At 42.6% G+C, this 23,868-nt stretch overlaps 1 protein-coding gene and 1 long non-coding RNA gene across 2 annotated transcripts; both read right to left on the bottom strand.

Moving 5' to 3' along the window:
- Positions 1-3,016: 3,016 nt before the first annotated feature.
- Positions 3,017-20,046, bottom strand: calm3a (calmodulin 3a (phosphorylase kinase, delta)). The gene is made up of 6 exons (XM_045703527.1): positions 19,569-20,046; positions 8,569-8,599; positions 8,037-8,180; positions 6,842-6,948; positions 5,759-5,894; positions 3,017-5,157 (listed from the first exon to the last, which is right to left on the bottom strand). The coding sequence occupies exons 1-6, from the start codon at positions 19,569-19,571 to the stop codon at positions 5,129-5,131; spliced, it is 450 nt and encodes a 149-aa protein (XP_045559483.1). The 5' UTR covers positions 19,572-20,046; the 3' UTR covers positions 3,017-5,128.
- A 618-nt stretch (positions 20,047-20,664) lies between these two features.
- Positions 20,665-21,624, bottom strand: LOC123729325 (uncharacterized). The gene is made up of 2 exons (XR_006761093.1): positions 21,416-21,624; positions 20,665-21,336 (listed from the first exon to the last, which is right to left on the bottom strand). It is a non-coding gene; the product is annotated as an uncharacterized lncRNA (long non-coding RNA).
- Positions 21,625-23,868: the final 2,244 nt, after the last annotated feature.

Here is a 23,868-nt window from a genome sequence, read left to right as displayed (position 1 = left end):
TCCGATCTGATTATTCTGACCAATGACCAGTCGTCTTTTATTTGCATATGTATCCTCCTACTGTGACGGGGTAAGCGGATAGGCTCTGGACTATAGACAATCTTATCCGCAAATCAGGGCTGTGTATGTCAATATATTTACATTTGTATCAACACAGCCACAAAATCAGACTGAGCAAATCAATGGCAAAAGGGGGATCAGGGAAATACATTATAAAAATATATGTTGAGTTTTTTTCATGCAATAAACACACAGCGATGATTTAAAAATATAATGTAATGTCTACTTAAATGATAATGCCCGAGAAGCCGGTGTTTGGAGGATATATTGGCACAGGTGTTGTTAGGCCACAGGTAGCCTAGTGGTTAGAGCATGGGGCCAGTAACTGAAAGGTTGCTAGATTGAATCCCCGAGCTGACAAGGTAAAAATCTGTCGTTCTGCCCCTGAACAAGGAAGTTAACCCACTGTTCCTAGGCCGTCATTGTAAATAAGAATTTGTTCTTAACTGACTTGCCTAGTAAAATAAAAGAAATCCCCAAGTTAAAGTAGGGGGCTGGCAATCTGTGCCAATATATCCTACAAACACCAGCTTCGAGGACATTTTCACAACGGGTTATCAACATATTCAAATAATGATTGACATATTTTCATTAAAAACGTTATTTTGATTAATTTATTCATACTATTTCATCCTTCCACAAGATATAGTCCCGACACAAATCTAGGGTTAACTGGAGAAGCGACCCAGTTGATCAGTGTTTTTGTTCTGTATCTATGGACACAACCCAGTCGTTTGTTCTAAGAGTTCCATCGCCATACTGGCTGGAAATGTTCTTATCCCTTTCTTGCTAGCTAACTTACAGTCACATCAAAAAGCCAGAATAACAGCAAGTAGCTGCATTTGTATTTGTTTAAGCTGTTTTCTAGTGACATTTATTTGGATACATCCATAACAATGAGCTAATGAGGCACAATTTTGCCTGGCATAGAAAATGTGCTCCCTCGTCAGGACACTGTCGTTCAGAGGAGCTAGCCAACAACACAGCTACAGTAACACAATTTTTATTTGTATTTAATTGATTTTTTATTATTTATTTATTTCACCTTTATTTAACCAGGTAGGCAAGTTGAGAACAAGTTCTCATTTACAACTGCGACCTGGCCAAGATAAAGCAAAGCAGTTTGACATATACAGTAGAAAAATAAGTCTATATACAATGTGAGCAAATGAGGTGAGATAAGGGAGGTAAAGGCAATAAATAGGCCATGGTGGTGAAGTAAACACAATATAGCAATTAAAACACTGGAATGGTAGATTTGACAGTAGATGAGTGTGCAAAGTAGAATCACTTCAAACTGAAGCTGGAAAGACTGCAAATTGGCTGCGTTTTGTTTGAACTGTTTTCTATTTATTTATTTTTTATATATATCCATTAAGAGGATTCCAGCCGATTCATGATTTTGACTGCCTGAGAAACGCTGTCTCGTCCCAACACGTTCATTACTATGGGACAGCAGGAGATCAAATTTCAATATTGAAACAATGTTGCAAATGTCAGAGACAGACAGCAAGGTTTATACAAATCTCCACTGTTGGAAACAAAATGTTAGTCTAAAAGAAATGTGAGATACTGTCTAGATGCTTTTTATAGTGGAGATCAAGGTTATAAATTGCCTGGCTGGGCTGATGAGACAGTAGATTGCGCAGTCAGATGGAACCGAGTAGATAGGCATTTTAACGTCATAGATTTAGCCGGTGGTAACTTGTGGAATAGACACCTGCTGGAATGCGGTTTTAACCAATCAGCATTCAGGATTAGACCCACCCATTGTATAAAAATTCTATAACTGTCAGCTGACAGACTTCTGAGCAGATTCCAAGACAATGATACAGCATCATCTAGTGAGGATATGTGAAACTACACCCAGAGCAGAGCATCACATAAGACCATTTCGTCCTCCACACAACTATGAAAGATGAGGACAACACGTAAGAGTTAGAGGACATTGCAATTGAGGGCTTCCACCATTTGAAAGTAGTCAACTGGGTGGGAATTCCAATGTGTTAAGGAAGGATCACATAATTCCATCTTCAGGAGGGATCAGCCAATGAATTATACTTGTGAGCAAACACTAGGTGGCAGTAAAAAAATGTTTTTTTATTATTACACCTTGTCGGCTCGGGTATTCGAACCAGCAACCTGTCAGTTATTTGGTTCCTTCAGATCTGCTGTAGTTGGAAGAATATCATGTGAACAGAGGCTATTCTCATCTACTACCAGTAGGGTAGGCACTCTAACGCAGCAGACCAATACCTTGAATATTCACTGAACAAGCTTTAAAGAACAAGTTTGCTCCTAAATAACAGATTATATTGAATTTCCTACACTAGTGCAGTAACGTAATATCTCTACATAAATTGTAATTTACGCCCCTACACAGGCATCTTGTCCAGTCACGATCATGTGTTTTATTTACAACCGACAGACTATATTTAGACATGGGCAGTTGAAGTGCAGTAAAGGGGGTCATAGCTTTCCAGCTGAGTGAGGTCCTCAGGTTCCTAATTAATGTACCGGAGCTACTTACTGTACTATAAAATAATCTATCACATCCAACCGTCCCCAGGTATGATTGATCTCATTGGCTGTCCCTGCCTGTCACGTGTGGGTGGGACTTGGGAGTTACAGGGGTGAGATGTCACGAACCGGACTAACCCGGATTACCAGAGGCTCCTGTGGCAATCCCAGGAGCCACCAAATATAGCCTGGTGCAGCCAGGGATAGCTCCTCTTACAGAGGCCAGGGTGACCTCCTCTGACCCAATCTCAGAGGGTGTCTTGTAAAGGATATTATGAAGACTGCAAAGAGACTGGCAGCCAGGGATACACACACTAATTGAACTGAGTTTAAGTTCCATCCATACTCCAAATAACTGCCATGAGTACATGCTAAAGTCAGCACATTTTACACAAAGTGAGCAATAAAAATGAAGTATTATGCAAGGAGACAGTCATATAGTGAAGTACAGTCAATGTATTTATTCATGGCAAACATTAATATTTCACATCTTTAAATTTGTACACTATCTCCAGAAGATTAACAGTCCTTAACCATGTGTCTTTTCCAACCTTTCAAAGTTAACCAACCAGTAAAAGCTAGCCAGAAACAGTTTTAGTCCCAAAGTTGTCTTATAAGCAACAATTCAATACATATGCTAGCATTCCTGCCATTCAACCTTAAATAATACATTTTAAACCCCTCATTTATACCAGCCTGAAATTTCTTTTTTCAACTCACTGACAAAAATAAATATATTAGTGAATATATACTCTTCAGTAGAACAGCAAGCGGAGCACGGATAAAAGATGTGAACACTTGACGACATGAGGATCTGCCAAATCCATAGGAGCAAGAGACAAATGAGTTGTTCCAGCAGCAGCGTTGTCTTTTTCAGAACATTTTCAAATACACGATTTACACCAAAGTGCAAATAGGTATGTAGTGTATATAGTTTATACTGTATATTCATATGTTCTAATTTGCTCTTGCAAGAAGATTGAGGCTTTAGAGTATTATGGCACATTTCAAAACATCTCACAGTTTATACTAGATCAACAATAGGTCATGCAAAGTTTTACGATACAGTAATATTTGTGACCAAAATGTTTAATTTATATATTAACATTTAAAAAGCAGAACATTAATATTTGTATCAGGATATATGTTAGCAGATCAAATATATTTACAGCAATGCTCTCAAAGTGTGTTACCATAATCAACGATCTGAAACTGCACATTTTACATACTCCTATGCCACAGGTCAGTGGTGCTGGGAAAATAAAAGCCTTGTATGAGAATGAAAGACAAAAGCCTGCCCAAACAATGAAAAAAAATAAAATAAACTATTAAAACCAACCAACCAACCAGTGATTTTCTAAATCAACTCCCTACAACCCCTTAGGGATGGGAGAATTCTCTCAACCTAGCACCAATGCAACCTCTTCCACTGTAATTCTTGCACCAACAGTTAGTGAGATATATATATATATATATAACAGTGTACAAAACATTAGGGACACCTGCTCTTCCATGATATAGACCGACCAGGTAAAAGCTACAATCCCTTATTGATGTCACTTCTTAAAGGGGAGGAGACAGGTTAAAGAATGATTTTTAAGCCTTGAGACATGGGTTGTGTATGTCTGCCATTCAGAGGTTAAATGGGCAAGACAAAAGTTAAGTGCCTTTAAACTGGGCATGGTAGTAGATGCCAGGCGTACCAGTTTGAGTGTGTCAAGAACTGCAACACTGCTGGGTTTTTCACACAACAGTTTCCTGTGTATTTCAAGAATGGTCCACCACCCAAAGGACATCAAGCCAACTTTGACAATGATGGGACGCATTGGAGTCAACATAGGCCAGCATCCCTTTGGAACGCTTTCGACACCTTGTAGAGTCCATGCTCGGACAAATTGAGGCTGTTCTGAGGGCAAGTGGGGGGGTGGGGTGCAACTCAATATTAGGAAGGTGTTCCCAATGTTCTGTACACTCAGTGTATAGCTATATATTTATGTATATACTTCCAGTGTGTATACAATCCACAATGGGATCAGAACCACCTCGTTGTGACATGACTGTCTCAGAAGGGGTGCATGCAAGAAGGCAGTAACCCAATTCAATGTGAGAAATCAGCACTGCAATTTGATACTGCACCGTTAGCCTAAATTGTTTTCAGGGTGGGAAAAAGACTCAAAATAGTAAGCTTCTCTCTTTGAGGAAAGACAGCCATCTCTGGTATGGATTCCTTTCCCTCTGCCTCGTCCGTGTTGCCCTTTCCTCAAATTTAGTAGGCATCTGGGAGCCTCCGAAGGATCTTACTCTGGATTAAGGGCCTCAGGCCTCGTTAAAGCTTGGTCCATTAACATCTGTTAGGGATTCATCTGCAGTCGCTCTTAAAACAGATCCCCTAGAAGTACTTGGATTTTTTGATTAAAGAATTTTGTACATTGAATAATTTTTTTGTTTTACATTTTGGCTTGATTATTGGTTTGTTTTCTTAAAGACAGAGTGATCTTAGGAGGACAAGCAATGTGAGAGAGAAATATATGTGAGAGCACAGTCCACTTCACTTGGCTGTCATCATCTGCACAAACTCTGCAAGGCAGAACAAAACAGGGAGAAAGAAATAAGAAATCCACAAGAATAACAGGCATTCTGTTAACAATGATTACATCCCAAGGCATATTAATAAGATTGGAACATGAGGAATCAATGTCTTAAATACTATTTTCAATTCAATGAACAGTGATTCATTAAGCTGTGAGTGAGTATGTCATGTATAAACCAATCCGTTTGCCTTTCCTTTTCGCATCAAAGCAAAGAGAAATAAGGCGCACAAAACTAGTTTGTCCCTACCCAAGGACTAGAGGAAAGCCTGAAGCGTCGCTTCAGTGTAAATACAGGCCTTGTCCTGGCTTAACTGACAGGGGCAACAGTGGAAAGACACCGGCTTCAAAAAAACTCACAGTAGATATGAGGAGGAGCAGGAAGAGGGAGGAAAAAGGAGGAGAGAGAATCTTTAGCCCTTACTTACCCCTCTGGTTTTTGCAAGTCTTAAAGTACCAGGGAAGTCTAAGAAATACGGTGATAGCTCCACCTTGGCTTGCAATGGGCTTACTAAGGGGAGCTTCCACCTATCCATTTCCTTTAGATCTGCAAACACACGAGCGGGAAAGCGGAAGGACGTTGAGCTCACCCTCATAGTTGACCTGTCCGTCTCCATCAATGTCGGCCTCGCGGATCATCTCGTCCACCTCCTCGTCTGTGAGCTTCTCCCCGAGGTTGGTCATGACGTGCCGCAGCTCTGCCGCGCTGATGTAGCCGTTCCCATCCTACAGGGAGAACAGGCTCATTCAATAGGCAAAGAGAGAAGGCTCTACATACAGTACTTTGACCTGTCAGAATGAGATTAGGACTAAACAAGAGTTTCCTATCTGAACAATCGGTGACATCTCCCTCTCCTGAACACAGCCCTGGCTTATCTGGTCTGCTGGTAAATTAAAATGGTCCCTGGCTGCCCCATCTGTGTGACAGCCAGAGATATGTATGGCTCTGGTCCGTCTGCTCACCCCAGCCTCAGCCTGGCGTTATCTTTGGCTCTAGCCCTGCCAAGTCTCAAGAGCCGCAAAGGGAGAGATGATAAACAGAGCAGGGGAATGCTGACAGACTGGCGTCCTAGCAGACTGGCACCGTAGCAGTAACCAAGGTTCTTCAGGACAGTGGCACAAATGTCCCACGGAAACGATCACAATCACACCACTCACATCGATCCGTCAAATAGGCTGCAAACAAAACAACCGCAATACACACTCCCAAAATCACGTGGCTCTATTTAAAGGGGTTGCATTGTTCCAGGCTGCACAAAGCAATATAAACCCAGCCAATGAGCTCTCCCTATTAGCTTGTGACTCAGATTTCTGCACTGCAATAACCTGCCTGCGGGTAATGTTATACTCCGCTCCCTGTCCACAAACAAAGCCCTCCTCTCAGCAACACAGTTAAGGAGACAACCATGATGACTAACACAACATCAGGATTGCAGAGGCATGCACACGAGCAGTGGCGCCATTGTCCATCACACGTTCAACATCACATTCCTAGAACATGAAGTGTTAGTCTCTCTCTTTCTTCCCCCTACAATCACTTTGGTCCAATATTCACAACTCCACGCACAAAAATCTAAAACAGATCATCAAAATGGCTCATGTTCCAAAACACTAAGCACATTTCCAATTGACTGAGTACAATAATCAAAGGAGATGGTGTGGCGCGCGAGTACCTTATCAAAGACTCTGAAGGCTTCTCTGATCTCCTCCTCGCTGTCTGTGTCCTTCATCTTCCTTGCCATCATTGTCAGGAACTCTGGGAAATCGATCGTCCCGTTACCTGAGGACAAACAAGACAGTCTTGATTTTACATTTGTTAGCACACACAAAGACTTATTTTATTTCAGCATGAGCAGTGCTGAGATCTTGTTGGGACATTTTGGAATGAGCTCAAAGAGAGCGATATGCTCTTTGTATCTGATTGACTCAATGGTGCTGCCCTTGCCATCTCCATTTTTAAGTAGTTAATTTTCTTCTATGAGTTGGCAAACAAACTGAAAGGGTGCAAGCCACCACCTAGTGTGTTGTTTGGACAGATATACTGCCACCTCACAAGTATAATTCATTGGCTGATCCTTCCTTAACCCATAGGAAGCCCCACCCAGTTTACTACTTTCAAAATGGTGGAAGCCCTAAATGGTAATATAGAGCAATAGTAATGGCGTCTTTTTGTAGGCACCAACTCTACCATGGCTTATTGGCCAAAAACAACAAGTGGGGTTTTGAGGGTTTTTGGATAAACACAAGCTTAGGAGATCTTACACGCTTTGTTCTATGAGATAATGTTCATCAGACAACGTCACTTTGTAAATTATGAAGCACTTATGTACTCAATACAAGCACATACAGGCTTCATAATTTATAAACGTAATGTTAACGGACTGATATTTTATAGAACACAACGTGGAAGACCTAAGCCAGTGTTAACCTCAGACCTTATCAGCTTTTATCCCAAAACCCCATTCCTTTCCCCCATAGGAATGGCTGAAAGAGCCAAAAAGGTAAATAATTTCCGGTTTTAAGACTACAAGCTGACGAGCTGCATGCCCATGCCAAAAACATGTTTTATCCATCTAGAGTCCTCCAACTCTGCGGGTGAGCCTCTGTTGTGTGTGGGAACATTGGATATTTGAAATGTGATCCGACCATGAAACCAGAGCCATGGTGCCATCCAGGGAGGGCGGCAGGTGTGGTTAAGAGCGTTAGGCCAGTAATTATGCAGTGTTTGTGTGTGCGTTCCCATTCATCCACCATGTGAATAATGTACAAGGGTCAGCCTGGTTGGGTTCTGACCATACGTGTGCGTGTGTCAGCAAGTTTGATTGAGTGAGTGAGTGAGTGTCATTGTACACATCGCTTTAATCTTACCATCAGCGTCTACCTCATTGATCATGTCCTGTAGTTCTGCCTCAGTAGGGTTCTGTCCCAGAGAGCGCATGACAGTGCCCAGCTCCTTGGTGGTGATGGTGCCGTCGCCGTCCTTGTCGAACAGTGAAAACGCCTCCTTGAACTCTGATTACGGGCACAGTGTGGGATTGGTGGAAATGACTATATTGGCTACGTCAACAGTCTAAATAGTCTTCCTATCCTTCGTCTGCACTGATGTGAGAGAACTGGACAGGTAAGGGCAAATTCACAGAATATGTTCTACATATTGATTTCACCCAATTGTTCAGATCTGTGCAGATGAAGAAAAAAACAAATACTAAGAATGGTTTCTACAAACTAAACAGGCAGAGCAGCCAACATTGTCACTAGCACTACCTTGAGGAGCCAAGAGTCTAAGGACCCACATTATCTGCCAACCGACGTGAACTCAGTCACGTCTACTAACTGGGATTGGATTGAAGAGCTTTGAAATTGGACAGAAAGAACCTCACTGTTCAGGGATAGTACTCACCAGCAATCTGCTCCTCAGTCAGTTGGTCAGCCTGTGAAGACAAGAGGAAGCAAGAGTGAGAGTTGTCCACTGCCCCTGCTATATTATAGCCTGACTGAGGTAAATTACACCAGTCGCCTAATGGCTGCTCTTTTACTCCTATGTGTAACCATACCTGCTCCATCATATTCCCATGAGACCAGACGAGTTGACATGGCAGTGATACACTCTCCCATATAACCTCAGTGCTCACAGGAGTAGGGCAACGTTCACATGCATGCTGATATCCCATTATTATTTGGAATACTCAAGTATTCTGTTTAGTTGACGCATATAAACATATCCGTTTTACAATTACCCAAAAAAGCGTGTATCCTGGTTATGAGAAACCCAGATAAGATGCCTGGGATATGCTGATTTTAGACGGGATAATGTGGCATGTAAACATCTTTACCCTAAACAGAAACCGTGGATGGATGGCGGCATTCGTGCAAAACAAAGCACGAACCACTGCATTTAACCACGGAAAGAGGACTGGGAATATGGCTGAATATAAACAGTGTAGTTATTCCCTCCGCAAGGCAATCAAACAAGCGAAATATAAGTACAGAGACAAAGTGGAGTCGCAATTCAACGGCTCAGACACCGACGTCTCACTTCCAGACAAACTAAACACCTTTGCCCGCTTTGAGGATAATACAGTGCCACCGTCACAGCCCGCTAACAAGGACTGTCCCCCCACCCTTCTCTGTGGCCAACATGAGTAAGACATTTAAATGTGTTAACCCTCGCAAGGCTGCTGGCATCCCTAGCCACATCCTCAGAGCATGCACAGACAAGTTGGCTGGTGTGTTTACAGACATATTCAATTGCTCCCTATCCCAGTCTGCTGTCCCCACTTTCTTCAAGATGGCCAACATCGTTCCTGTACCCAAGAAGGCAAAGATAACTAAATGACTATCGCCCCGTAGCTCTCACTTCTGTCATCATGAACTGCTTTGAGAGACTAGTCAAGGATCATATCACCACCTTACCTGCCACCCTAGACCCACTTCAGTTTGCATACCGCCCCAACAGGTCCAAAGATGATGCAATTGCCATCACACTGCACAATCCCATCTGGACAAGAGGAATACCTATATGAGAATGCTATTCATTGACTACAGCTCAGCATTCAAGACCATAGTACCCTCCAAGATCATCATTAAGCTGGAGGCCCTGGGTCTCAAGCTCGCCCTGTGCAACTGGGTCCTGGACTTTGACGGGCCGCCCCCAGGTGGTGAAGGTAGGAAACAACATCTCCACTTCGCTGACCCTCAACACTGGGACCCCACAAGGGTGCGTGCTCAGCCCGCTCCTGTACTCCCTGTTCACCCATGACCGCGTGGCCATGCACGCCTCCAACTAAATCATCAAGTTTGCAGACGACAACAGTAGAGGGCTTGATTACAAACAACGACGAGACAGCCTACAGGGAGGAGGTGAGGGCACTCGGAGTGTGGTGTCAGGAAAACAACCACTCACTCAACGTCAACAGAACAAAAGGAGATGATCGTGGACTTCAGGAAACAGCAGAGGGAGAACCCCCTTATCCACATCGAAGGGACAGCAGTGGAGAAGGTGGAAAGTTAAGTTCCTCGGCATACACGTCACAGACAAACTGGTCCACCCACACAGACAGTGTGGTGAAGGCGCAACAGTGTCTCTTCAACCTCAGGAGGCTGAAGAAAATTTGGCTTGTCACCTAAAACCCTGACAAACATTTACAGATGCACAATCGAGAGCATCCTGTCGGTCTGTATCGCTGCCTGGTACAGCAACTGCACCGCCCTCAATCGCAAGGCTCTCCAGAGGGCGGTGCAGTCTGCACAACTCATCACCGGGGGCAAACTAGACACCTATAGCACCCGATGTCACAGGAAAGCCAAAAAGATCAAGGACAACAGCCACCCGAGCCACTGCCTGTTCACCCCGCTGCCATCCAGAAGACGAGGTCATTACAGGTGCATGAAAACAGGGACCGAAAGACTGAAAAACTGTTTTTACCTCAATGCCATCACTGTAAAAAGCCCTCGCTAACAGAGAGGCTGCTGCCTACCTACAGACTTGAAATCATTGGCCACTTTAATAAATGGATAACTAGTCACTAATAAAAACTGTAATAAATGTTTATATATCTTGCATGACTCATCTCATATGTACAGTTGAAGTTAGAAGTTCACATATACATTTAAACTCAGTTTTTCACAATTCCAAACATTTAATCAGTTCAATCAATTCCCTGTCTTAGGTCAGTTAGGATCACCACTTTATTTTAAGAATGTGAAATGTCAGAATAATAGAGTGATTTATTCAGCTTTTATTTCTTACAGATTTAAAAAAATTGTTAAACTTGGGTCAAACGTTTCAGGAGCTTCCAGAAGCTTCCCACAATAAGTTGGGTGAATTTTTGCCTATTCTTCCTGACAGAGCTGGTGTAAGTGAGTCAAGTTTGTAAGGCCTCCTTGCTCGTACACGCTTTTTCAGTTCTGCCCACCAATGTTCTATAAGATTGAGGTCAGGGCTTTGTGGTTGGCCACTCCAATACGTTAACTTTGTTGTTCTTAAGCCATTTTACTACAACTTTGGAAGTATGCTTGGGGTCATTTTGGTTGGTGTTCTTCGACTTGCAAGCCTGACCCCTTCTCCTCCAAACATAACGATGGTGATTATGGCCAAACAGTTCTATTTTTGCATCATCAGACCAGAAGACATTTCTCCAAAAAGTACGATCTTTGTCCCCATGTGCAGTTTCAAACCGTAGTCTGGCTTTATGGCAGTTTTGGAGCAGTGGCTTCTTCCTTGCTGAGCCGCCTTTCAGGTTATGTCGATATAGGACTCGTTTTACTGTGGATATAGATACTTTTGTACTCGTTTCTTCCAGCATCTTCACAAGGTCCTTTGCTGTTCTGGGATTGATTTGAACGCACCAAAGTACGTTCATCTCTAGGAGGCAGAATGCGTCTCCTTCCTGAGCGGTATAACGGCTGCGCGGTCCCATGGTGTTTATACTCGCGCACTATTTTTTGTACAGATGAACGTGGTACCTTCAGGCATTTGGAAATTGCTCCCAAGGATTAACCAGACTTGTGGAGGTCTACATTTTCTTTTCCCGAGGTCTTGGCTGATTTCTTTTGATTTTCCCATGATGTCAAGCAAAGAGGCACTGAGTTTGAAGGTAGGCCTTGAAATACATCCACAGGTACACCTCCAATTGACTCAAATGATGTCAATTAGCCTATCAGAAGCTTCTAAAGCCATGACATTTTCTGGAATTTTCCAAGCTGTTGAAAGGCACAGTCAACTTAGTGTAAATAAACTTCTGACCCACTGGAATTGGGATACAGTGAATAAGTGAAATAATCTGTCTAAACAATTGTTGGAAAAATTACTTGTCTTGCAAAGTAGATGTCCTAACCTACTTGCCAAAACTATAGTTTGTTAACAAGAAATTTGTGGAGTGGTTGAAAAACGAGTTTTAATGATTCCAACCTAAGTGTATGTAAACTTCCGACTTCAACTGTATTTTACACCATCTATTGCGTCTTGCCTATGCCGCTCGGTCATTGCTCATCCATATATTCTTATTCCATTCCTTTACTTAGATGTGTGTGCATTACGGAGTTGTTGGGGAATTGTTAGACATTACTGCACTGTCGGAACTAGAAGCACAAGCATTTTGCTACACTCGCATTAACATCTGCTAACCATGTATGTGACCAATACAATTTGATATATACAGTACAATTCAGAACTATGGACACCTACTCATTCAAGGGTCTTCCCTTGAAGACATCAGAACTATGAAATAACACATATGGAAACATGTAACCAAGAAAGAGTTAGAAATCAAAATAGATTTAAAATTCCTCAAAGCAGCCACCCTTTGCACACTCTTGGCATTCTCTCAGCCATCTTCATGACGAATGTGTTTCCAACCATTTTGATGGAGTTCACACATAAGCTGAGCACTTGTTGGCTGCTTTTCTTTCACTTTGCGGTCCAACTCATCCCAAACCATCTCAAATGGGTTGAGGTCAGGTGATTGTGGCAGCCAGGTCATCTGATGCAGCACTCCACTCTCCTTCTTGGTAAAATAGCCCTTACACAGCCTGGAGGAGTGTTGGGTCATTGTCCTATTGGGGGGAAAAAATGATAGTCCCACTAAGCGCAAACCAGATGGGATGGCGTATTGCTGCAGAATGCTGTGGTATCCATGCTGGTTAAGTGTGCCTTGAATTCTAAATCACTGACAGTGTCACCAGCAAAGCACCCCCACACTATCACACCTCCTCCTCCATGCTTCACAGTACGAACCACACATGCATAGATCATCCATTCACCTATTCTGCGACTCACAAAAGACACAGCGATTAGAACTAACAAAAACAAAAAAACTCCAATTTGGACTCAGACCAAAGGACAAATTTCCACCGGTATAATGTCCATTGCGCGTGTTTCTTGGCCCAAGCAAGTATTATTTTTATTGGTCTCCTTTAGTAGTAGTTTCTTTGCAGCAATTTGACTATGAAGGCCTGATTCACACAGTCTCCTCTGAACAGTTGATGTTGAGATGTGTCTGATATTTATTTGAGCTGCAATTTCTGAGGCTGGTAACTAATGAACGTATCCTCTGCAGCAGAGGTAACTCTGGGTATTCCTTTCCTGTGGCGGTCCTCATGAAAGCCAGTTTCATCATAGCGCTCGATGGTTTTTACGACTGCACTTGAAACGTTCAAAGTTCTTGAAATGCTCCGCATTGACTGACCTTCATGTCTTAAAGTAAGGATGAACTGTTGTTTCTCTTTGCTTATTTGAGCGGTTCTTGTCATAGTATGGACTTGGTCTTCTACCAAACAGGGCTGTCTTCTGTATACCACCCCTACCTTGTCACAACACAACTGATTGGCTCAAACACATTAAGGAAAGAAATTCCAAATTAACAAGGCACACCTGTTAATTGAAATGCATTCCAGGTGACTACCTCATGAAGCTGGTTGAGAGAATGCCAAGAGTGTGCAAAGCTGTCATCAAGGCTACTTTGAAGAAACTCAAACATAAAATCTCTTCATTTGTTTCAACACCTTTTTGGTTAGTACATTATTCCATGTGTCATTTCATAATTGTTGATGTCTTCAATATTATGCTACAATGTAGAAAATAGTAAAAATAAAGAAAAACCCTTGAATGAGTAGGTGTGTCCAAACTCTTGACTGGGGCTGCGCACGTGTGCGTATATATGTATATATATACATATATACACATACATACATACACACACATACACACATACACATATTGTAGTGGTTAGAGCGTTGGACCGAAAGGTTGCAAGATCGAGTCACCGAGCTGACAAGGTAAAAATCTGTCGTTCTGCCCCTGAACAAAGCAGTTAACCCACTGTTCCTAGGCCGTCTTTGAAAATAAGAATTTGTTCTTAACTGACTTGCCTAGTTTTACATATACACATATATACATACATACATACATACATATATATATATACTGCTCAAAAAAAATGAAGGGAACACTTAACCTGTTATGGCTAGGGGGCAGTATTTTCACGGCTGGACAAAAAACGTACCCGATTTAATCTGGTTACCACTCCTACCCAGTAACTAGAATATGCATATACTTATTACATATGGATAGAAAACACCCTAAAGTTTCTAAAACTGTTTGAATGGTGTCTGTGAGTATAACAGAACTCATTTGGCAGGCAAAAACCTGACAAGGTTTCAGGCAGGAAGTGGCCTGTCTGACAAGGTGTCGTTCTTCTTGTCTCTGTTTATTGAAGAGTGAGGATCTTAGCTGTCCCGTGACACTTCCTACGGCTGCCATAGGGTCTCAGAAGCCGGTAAAAAGCTGAATCGTGGCTTTGCAGGCTCTGGCTGAAAAAAAGTAGCGCGTTTGGGTAGTGGCTGGTTACAGTACTGTGAGACTCAGGCTCGTGCCCGCGTCGACCGAAAGTTTTGTTTACTTTCCTCTGTTTAGCTAAAAGGAGATTCCCGGGCAGAATATTATCGCTTTTTTACGAGAAAAATGGCATAAAAATGGATTTTTAACAGCGGTTGACATGCTTCGAAGTACGGTAATGGAATATTTAGATTTTTTTTGTCACGAATTGCGCCATGCGCACGACCCTGATTTACCATTTCAGATAGTGTCTGGGACGCACGAACAAAACGCCGCTATTCGGATATAACGATGGATTATTTTGGACCAAACCAACATTTGTTATTGAAGTAGCAGTCCTGGGAGTGCATTCTGACGAAGACAACAAAGGTAATCAAACTTTTATAATAGTAAACCTGATATTGGTGAGTGCTAAACTTGCCGGGTGTCTAAATAGCTAGCCCGTGATGCCTGGGCTATGTACTTAGAATATTGCAAACTGTGCTTTCACCAAAAAGCTATTTTAAAATCGGACATATCGAGTGCATAGAGGAGTTCTGTATCTATAATTCTTAAAATAATTGTTATGCTTTTTGTGAACGTTTATCGTGAGTAATTTAGAAAATTGTTAGTGAATTCGCCGGAAGTTTGCGGGGGGTATGCTAGTTCTGAACGTCACATGCTAATGTAAAAAGCTGGTTTTTGATATAAATATGAACTTGATTGAACAAAACATGCATGTATTGTATAACATAATGTCCTAGGGTTGTCATCTGATGAAGATCATCAAAGGTTAGTGCTGCATTTAGCTGTCTTCTGGGTTTTTGTGACATTATATGCTAGCTTGAAAAATGGGTGTCTGATTATTTCTGGCTTGGTACTCTGATAACATAATGTTTTGCTTTCGTTGTAAAGCCTTTTTGAAATCGGACAGTGTGGTTAGATAAAGGAGAGTCTTATCTTTAAAATGCTGTGAAATAGTCATATGTTTGAAAAATTGAAGTTTTTGTATTTGAGGAATTTGTAATTCGCGCCACGCCCTATCATTGGATATTGGAGCAGGTGTTCCGCTAGCGGAACGTCTAGATGTAAGAGGTTAAACAACACAATGTAACTCCAAGTCAATCACACTTCTGTGAAATCAAACTGTTCACTTAGGAAGCAACACTGATTGACAATACATTTCACATACTGTTGTGCAAATGGACTAGACAACAGGTGGAAGTTATAGGCAATTAGCAAGACACCCCCAATAAAGGTGTGGTTCTGCAGCTGGTGACCACAGACCACTTCTCAGTTCCTATGCTTCCTGGCTGATGTTTTGGTCACTTTTGAATGCTGGCAGTGCTTTCACTCTAGTGGTAGCATGAGACGGAGTCTACAACCCACACAAGTGGCTCAGGTAGTGCAGCTCATCCAGGATGGCACATCAATGCGAGCTGTGGCAAGAAGGTTTGCTGTGTCTGTCAGCGTAGTGTCCAGAGCATGGAGGCGCTACCAGGAGACAGGCCAGTACATCAGGAGACGTGGAGGAGGCCGTAGGAGGGCAACAACCCAGCAGCAGGACCGCTACCTCCGCCTTTGTGCAAGGAGGAGCACTGCCAGAGACCTGCAAAATGACCTCCAGCAGGCCACAAATGTGCATGTGTCTGCTCAAACGGTCAGAAACAGACTCCATGAGGGTGGTATGAGGGCCCGACATACCCGATTTAATCTGGTTATTACTCCTGCCCAGAAACTAGAATATGCATATAATTATTAGCTTTGGATAGAAAACACTCCAAAGTTTCTAAAACTGTTTGAATGGTGTCTGTGAGTATAACAGAACTCATTTGGCAGGCCAAAACCTGAGAAGATTCCAAACAGGAAGCACCCCTCTGACCATTTCTTGGCCTTCTTGATCATCTCTATCCAAAACAGGGGATCTCTGCTGTAACGTGACATTTTCTAACGCTCCCATAGGCTCTCAGAAGGCGCCAGAACGTTGAATGATGACTTTGCAGCCCATGGCTGAAAAACAGTAGCGCATTTGGTAAGTGGTCGATCTGAGAACAATGAGACTGGCGGCGCGTGCACGAGACGACTCCATGTTTTCATTTTCAGTCTTTGAACGAAAACAACGACTCCCGGTTGGAATATTATCGCTTTTTTACAAGAAAAATCGCATAAAAATTGATTCTAAACAGCGTTTGACATGCTTCGAAGTACGGTAATGGAATATTTCGAATTTTTTTGTCACGAAACGCGCGTCACCCTTCGGATAGTGTCTTGAACGCACAACAAAACGCCGCTATTTGGATATAACTATGGATTATTTGGAACCAAACCAACATTTGTTATTGAAGTAGAAGTCCTGGGAGTGCATTCTGACGAAGAACAGCAAAGGTAATCCAATTTTTCTTATAGTAAATCTGAGTTTGGTGAGTACCAAACTTGGTGGGTGTCAAAATAGCTAGCCTGTGATGGCCGGGCTATCTACTCAGAATATTGCAAAATGTGCTTTCACCGAAAAGCTATTTTAAAATCGGACACCGCGATTGCATAAAGGAGTTCTGTATCTATAATTCTTAAAATAATTGTTATGTTTTTTTGTGAACGTTTATCGTGAGTAATTTAGTAAATTTACCGGAAGTGTTCGGTGGGAATGCTAGTTCTGAACGTCACATGCTAATGTAAAAAGCTGGTTTTTGATATAAATATGAACTTGAACAGAACATGCATGTATTGTATAACATAATGTCCTAGGAGTCATCTGATGAAGATCAAAGGTTAGTGCTGCATTTAGCTGTGGTTTTGTTTTTTGTGACATTATATGCTAGCTTGAAAAATGGGTGTCTGATTATTTCTGGCTGGGTACTCTGCTGACATAATCTAATGTTTTGCTTTCGCTGTAAGCCTTTTTGAAATCGGACAGTGTGGTTAGATAAAGGAGTCTTGTCTTTAAAATGGTGTAAAATAGTCATATGTTTGAAAAATTGAAGTTTTCGGATTTGAGGAGTTTATTTCGCGCCACGCCTATCATTGGATATTGGAGCAGGTGTTCCGCTAGCGGAACGTCTAGATGTAAGAGGTTTTAAGTGTTCCCTTTATTTTTTTGAGCACATATATATTCACACACACAATATATAAAATGGTGTAAGAAACTGGGCGACCGTGTGTCTGTGCCATCTCGATTTCCACCCGGAGCGTGCTCGGAGGCCTCATTCTTCCTCCCATCAGTTGAGGATGAGGTCTTATGAGGCCTGTCTCAGTCAGCCAGCACAATTTGGGCTGAGGAAGTGTGATCAGGGATGGGTATAAATACACCTCAGTACACCTGCTATAATTAGAGTGGCACGAACAGGGCCGCCAATGTAGCACAGTGTCTATTACCATCTCTGTTGCTTTTTGTGGGTCTTCAGATTCGTCACCACATGTATAGCATTTATTGCTTGAGGGAAAGTGTGCACGCCTGTGAAAGTGTGCATGCCCCTCAGAAAGTAAAACACCAAGGGAATAGGTTAGTGTGCACGTAACCGACAAAGCCAGGAGCACACTGATTCTAATCAAGACATGTTCATTACAGTTAAACACTATATTTAAAAAAAAATGTTATTAGTCCATTGTTGAGAAAGTCTCAATGTTTTTGCTTGTCAGCACTCAAGTTATCAAAATATGAATATCATCCCCATATGATGCATTTTGCATTATATGATTCTGCATTTAGCAGAAGTTCAGTACAGTTTAGAAAGAATTTAGCCAAGGACATGTACTCTGCTCTCTCAGTGAGTCATCAGGAGGAAGAAGGAAAAGACAGCAAGCCGACTGCAGGTTATTCTGTCCACGCAGCTGGATGACAAAGCAAGCAGTGGTTCAGGATTCAGTTAGTGTACTGCTGTGTTTGAGCATTTATAAAGGTAGTGTCAAGCACCAAATGGCTCAGGAAAACAGTGTTGCCTTTGAGCAGTACTGAGATCCCATGTGCCATACTGTACAGTCCTGGTTAAAGGCTGTTAATATCTTATTCACTGTGAGGTGGTGAAGTGGTGCAGTCTCGGTTTTTTGGCGGGCAGATGGCAAGATCTTCAGATTGTCAATTGCGTTTTATCCTTTAGGGCAAAACAAACCACCATGAATAATACAGACTTAGCACCAAGGCCTCACTTTCATCCCCCAAAACAGCAATTACGAGGGATAAAGCAAAGCAGAGCACATGCCTTCGTTTGTCACGCAAGGTATTTTAGTCTCATTTTTGCAAAGCATGCACTGCGGATCCCGTGTCAGTATACTGCACCAACCATGATGTGGTTCAATGCAGGGGGAGGAAGGCGTGTGGTAGAGAGGGGCAAGGAAGGAGGGGTGGTAACGAAGATCTTTCACGAACAGCAAACTGCGGATCAACGTGGTGCAATACGCAACAGCACCACGGGGAAAGGCTCAAATGTCGCGTAGGTATTGAAATCTAAATTTTCGCAAGAACACGATGCACAACAAGTATTACTAGCTAGATCATATTGCCAGCTAGCTATGTTATTGAAAACATGACAACACAAGTTCGCTTGCCAAGTAATACTATCGAGTAAGTTCATTCAATTGGCAGTGTTTGGTTATTACATCAAACTGCGCTATGCCTTAACCACAAGCACAACGCCCACTCACCATTCGTACACCAACGTTAGATAGCTAACCTTAAGTCCGATAGGAGTGAAACAAATGACCTTAGTTAGCCGTTTGTACAATTCGCCATGGCTAACGCCTCGGCAAACAATACATGCCCACAATCAAGAATTGTCTTGTCCGTCATCCACTGAGTCCTTTTCCAACTGCCATTTGGTGGTTATTGTAATGCAACATTGAGCCAGCAACAACAGCCCGGCCAGGTGGCGATATGAACAGTTGTGCTGCCAGAACGACAAACTTTGTCACAGTCACACCTTATTTAGCTAACTAGTTTACGGACATATAGCTAGTTAACTACATAGACGTGGCTCGAACCCATAACGAATTCATGTTAGCTAAATAACTAGCTAGCTACACGACAAGCTAACGAATTTATGACAGCTAGCTGGCTATAGCATTCGCTTGGATGTGTGTGTGGCTATACTCACCATTTTATTACGTTAGGTCTTCAAACTTGGAAAATATGAAGTACTAAATAGTCAATGTTCCCCTCGTGGCTGGCAAACTACCTGTAGTCAACGTATGTATCGTTGTTTAGTCTGGAAATATTATTCGCTAGTCTCTTCTCTGCGAAGTTGCCCGGAAACACTAGGGACAGCGTCACTGCCGATGTGGCCTCATTTGCACTATATCGCTCCGCGAAGTGACATATTTGCCCCCCTCCCACGAACCTGCCAATCTTAACTGCACACCAAATGCGTCAGAATAATAATTTATTCACCTTATATTGACCACTGCACTCACTGAAATTGCCTAGAACGTCCCCTGTTACGCATTACAAAAAAGAAAGTAATTGTACTATTTGCTTGCGCTACTCGCGTACATTGATGAGAAGCAGACGCGCTCGTTATTTCAGTCTATCGAAGCGGTGAACAATAGGCAAGATTTTAAATGGATATACCGTACTTTGTCAATTTGATCGCTATTATTTTTTATCAAGTAAGACCACAGTGGTGTAATGAGACGAGCTTCAACTTGGTCAATGTAACGCAGTACCTTATTGGTCCAGAGAAACGGGTAGAAAAGTAGCGGTTTTGTAATTGGCTGGTTGTAAACTGCATTGCGCCAAATTGGATCTATACATTGCAGAACTAATGACTTTATAATTTTCTGTTGTGTAAATCGTTCAGTGCTAATATAGGTTTTGAATATGCTGATTTCAGATATGACTAATTGGTCAATATGTAAACCGTTTGTAGTAGTCTGACATCATGTAGATCTATATGATAAGGAAAAATGTATGATGTTGATCATATTTTTCCTCTCAGTACTGACATTTAAATGACACCATGCCATGGGTCTATAATAACTGCTCCTTTGTGTACATAAAAGTAGAGATATATCAATAATTTTTAATTGCGTTTGTGTGTCATATGAAGGTGGTAACAATATCGCAATATTTAGTCAGACCTAACTCACACTTTTCTGTTTGTGGATCTGTATCATAGTCATCGACATAACAGACCCTGGACCAGTTATTGAGAGGCAAGGAGGAGGAAATGTCAGAGGGAATTTGCTGGAGTGTCTAGTCTTTTATGTCCTTCATTTATTTGCACACAAAAAAGTCAGGACAGCAGTTGGGAAAAGTTGGATCAGTAGAATATGCAGTCCATCAAAACAAAATCCACATGGCTTTATCAATGTACTCCCTCTTGTGGAGACAAACTGCATCATGAAACCACAAACAAGTGTACATGCTGAACTCTTAAGTGCTGTACTACAACCATCATCACAGGCCTAATGCACTTTATGGGGAGAGTAAAACTGGTTCCACGATACATTGAGTACATTAAGGATACAGTATAAAAAAAATGTTAAGATGAAAAAAAGGTTCCAAGTAACTTAATTACGAAAGATTATACCTTCAGTTATCAGTGTTGCCTATATGCAGATAAACCATGCTGGATATTTTGTAGCCAGTGTCCCTCCAGTTAGGAGATATCGTACCAGTCATGGTAGTCCGACATGTATGACATCCCCTCCGGGAAGCCTGCATCCGTGTTGCCGCATTTCTCTGTCTTTGGTGGTGCTCAAGTCCATGTTCCTGTGGCACAGGGTTTCCACTGTGGCATCAGCACACAAGCATCTACCCACCGGGTTTGGCAAGAACATGGGCAACAGTGGGCATCGTAGGGGTCTGCTTTGGCACAGGCAGCTACACAGATGGATCAGCTGACCCAGGATCCAGTTCAGCCCCTGTTTATGATGACAAAGAGGGCATTGAAGAGGGTATAGGTACAGCATAACCCAGGAGCATGAGGAAGTAGTTAGCCACCTGGTAGGATCCACTGGGGGCTCCTCCGTAGGACTCTTCCTGGCTGCTCACCAGGTCAACCGAAGCCCTCCATACTGAAGGCCACAAAGCAGAATTACAGGGACACGATGTAGCTCCAGCCCTCCATGGCGAAGTAAAGACTGGAAGCACCACATGTAACAGGGTTATATTGGTGATTCCCCTTGCCACTTTATTGTTAAGCCAATGGGTTTTGGTTTTATTTTTGTCTTGCCTTCACCTACTCAACATGGCATCTTATTGGCTGGTTTGCGTAGCTTGCTTACGAGGGAGGATGTTTCAGTTAGAATCGTCCCAGTGAACAAGCACCAAACCAGCGGTAAGTTGTTGGTTGCAAAGCATTGTACGTCAAAAGTGATTTTTATACTCCCAAGTGATGATTTAAATGTACAATTTATATAAATTTGTTTGTAAATGTTATTCTAACATCACACATAAGATGCAGCGGTTTTTGGTGAATATTTGTGCATTTTGTTGTAGAGAATTCCAGCTAATACTAGCTAGCAACTTACTGTGTCTGGTGGGGGGGTCGTATATTTTGTACAGTGCGTGAGTGCAGAGTTGGATGGTGAGCCGTGCATTGCATGACGTGCAATTTTGCGCTGTTCCTATCAGGTACATTGTTGAAGATATTATATTGTATATTGTAACTGTATTATTTTGGTAACTACATTGCCCAGTGAACAAGCACCAAACCAGCGTGCGTGAGTGCAGAGTTGGATGGTGAGCCGGGCATTGCATGACGTGCAATTTTGTGCTGTTCCTATCAGAATAAAGCTCCATGACTGGTGTTACAAGTTGGAGTTCGTGTCGATGATTGATTGTACACAACGCAAGAAGAGTACTGTTACAGTGGTGCCGTGACCGTTGTTCTGGATCTGATCATCCTTCGCTGGATTTCCATCTCAGAACTTCGCCGTGGTTGCCGTTGGAGAATCAGATAAGACGTTGCTGGTGCAGTTTATGGCAATATCGCATTTCGCCACAAGAGGGCGCTACTGCCCCGTTTTACTATCGAAATTGATGATTTCTCTGGTTGAGACTCTCTTCACGGATAACGATATAACTTTTGTGTTACTTGTTTATTTGCAATTCTAACGTATATCTGATATAAGTAGGGTTAGTTTTACCAGTGTACTAGATATAGGTTAGATTTTGACTTGAGGTAAAAATATATATATATATATATATATATATATATATTTTTGCATTTCCATTTTTATTAGTGTGTTGATTTCCCATTGTTAAGATGGAAGGTGTTGGGAGAGGTAGAGTTTCCTGACATTTAATCTGTCACCATCTGTTGGTAGGGGTTCAGCCAAAATTCCAGTTGCTTGTACCTAATGTGTTGCCTTCCCCAGCCTAGAGTATTCAGGGCTCAGCTGAGCCGATGGAACGTATCCTTGCAATGCTGGAGCGTGTGCTGGAGCAGAGGCCACAACAGTCTGACCATAAGTTCCAAAAAGGAATAGGAGCAAATTGAAGTCTAATGGGCCATGTGACGTGTGCGGGGATGCTGGACATGAGGGCCAATCACCTCTGCTTTCTTTGTCATGTAGCTGGCCACGCACGCTCTCAGTGCCCAAAGGCCGCAGCACAGCTGGTGGAGTCCCTACAGTAATCACTGCTCAGCTCCCGGAAAACTAGTAGGCCTGCATGTAGAAGGGCCTTTTGTAGAGTCCCCATCGGTGAGAGCTGTTGATTTGGAGTCTGTATATAAAAGTGTTTGTGACGAAATGGAGACTGAAAAGAGTATCATAATGCAGAACACACAGAGACTTTCCCCATATGATGATTTATTCTATGCCAAGGTGTTAATTGGAGGAGAAGTAGAAGTGAGAGCTATGCTTGACAGTGGGTCCATGGCTTGTACCTTGAGCTCTAGGGTCTTACCTGAACTGTTGCATGCAGGAGTGTTGAGAAGTCCATCATTGAGTCCTACAGAGGTAGTCTTGGTTGGTTGTGGTGGGTTGAAGACGAGGCCTTTGAGAGTATGTGAGCTGGAGATGGAGGTGTACGGCTGTAGAGTTGCCGTGCCTACACTGGTGGTTGAGGGCCAGAGTGATGACCTCATCTTGGACAGCAATCTCCTAAAGCACTAATGGAGATCTCTGGGAGAGGGTTTCTACTCCTGTGTGTGACGGGGGTGAGGAGAGCAAGCTAATCAACATGATGGCTAATGTGGAGAGATGGAGAGACAGTGAAGTACCTGACAAAGTTGGAACTGTGAGACTAAAAGGGGCTGTGACTCTAGAGCCTATGCAGGAGCACTTAGTCTGGGGCAGACTACGAAACAGTCAGAATCTATCAGCGGGCAGTGCTGTTCTCATTGAGCCCAGCAGTTCAAGGTCAACACCAAGGTCAATCCTGGTAGGGAGGACAGTAGCTCTATTGCGGGGGGATGGGTGGCTCCCTGTTAGAGTGATAAACCCTTC

The sequence above is a fragment of the Salmo salar genome, chromosome ssa20 (genome assembly GCF_905237065.1).
Source record: "Salmo salar chromosome ssa20, Ssal_v3.1, whole genome shotgun sequence".
NCBI lineage: Eukaryota > Metazoa > Chordata > Actinopteri > Salmoniformes > Salmonidae > Salmo > Salmo salar.
The sequence above is the reverse complement of the archived record's forward strand: the minus strand, read 5'-3'. Positions and strand labels throughout refer to the sequence as shown.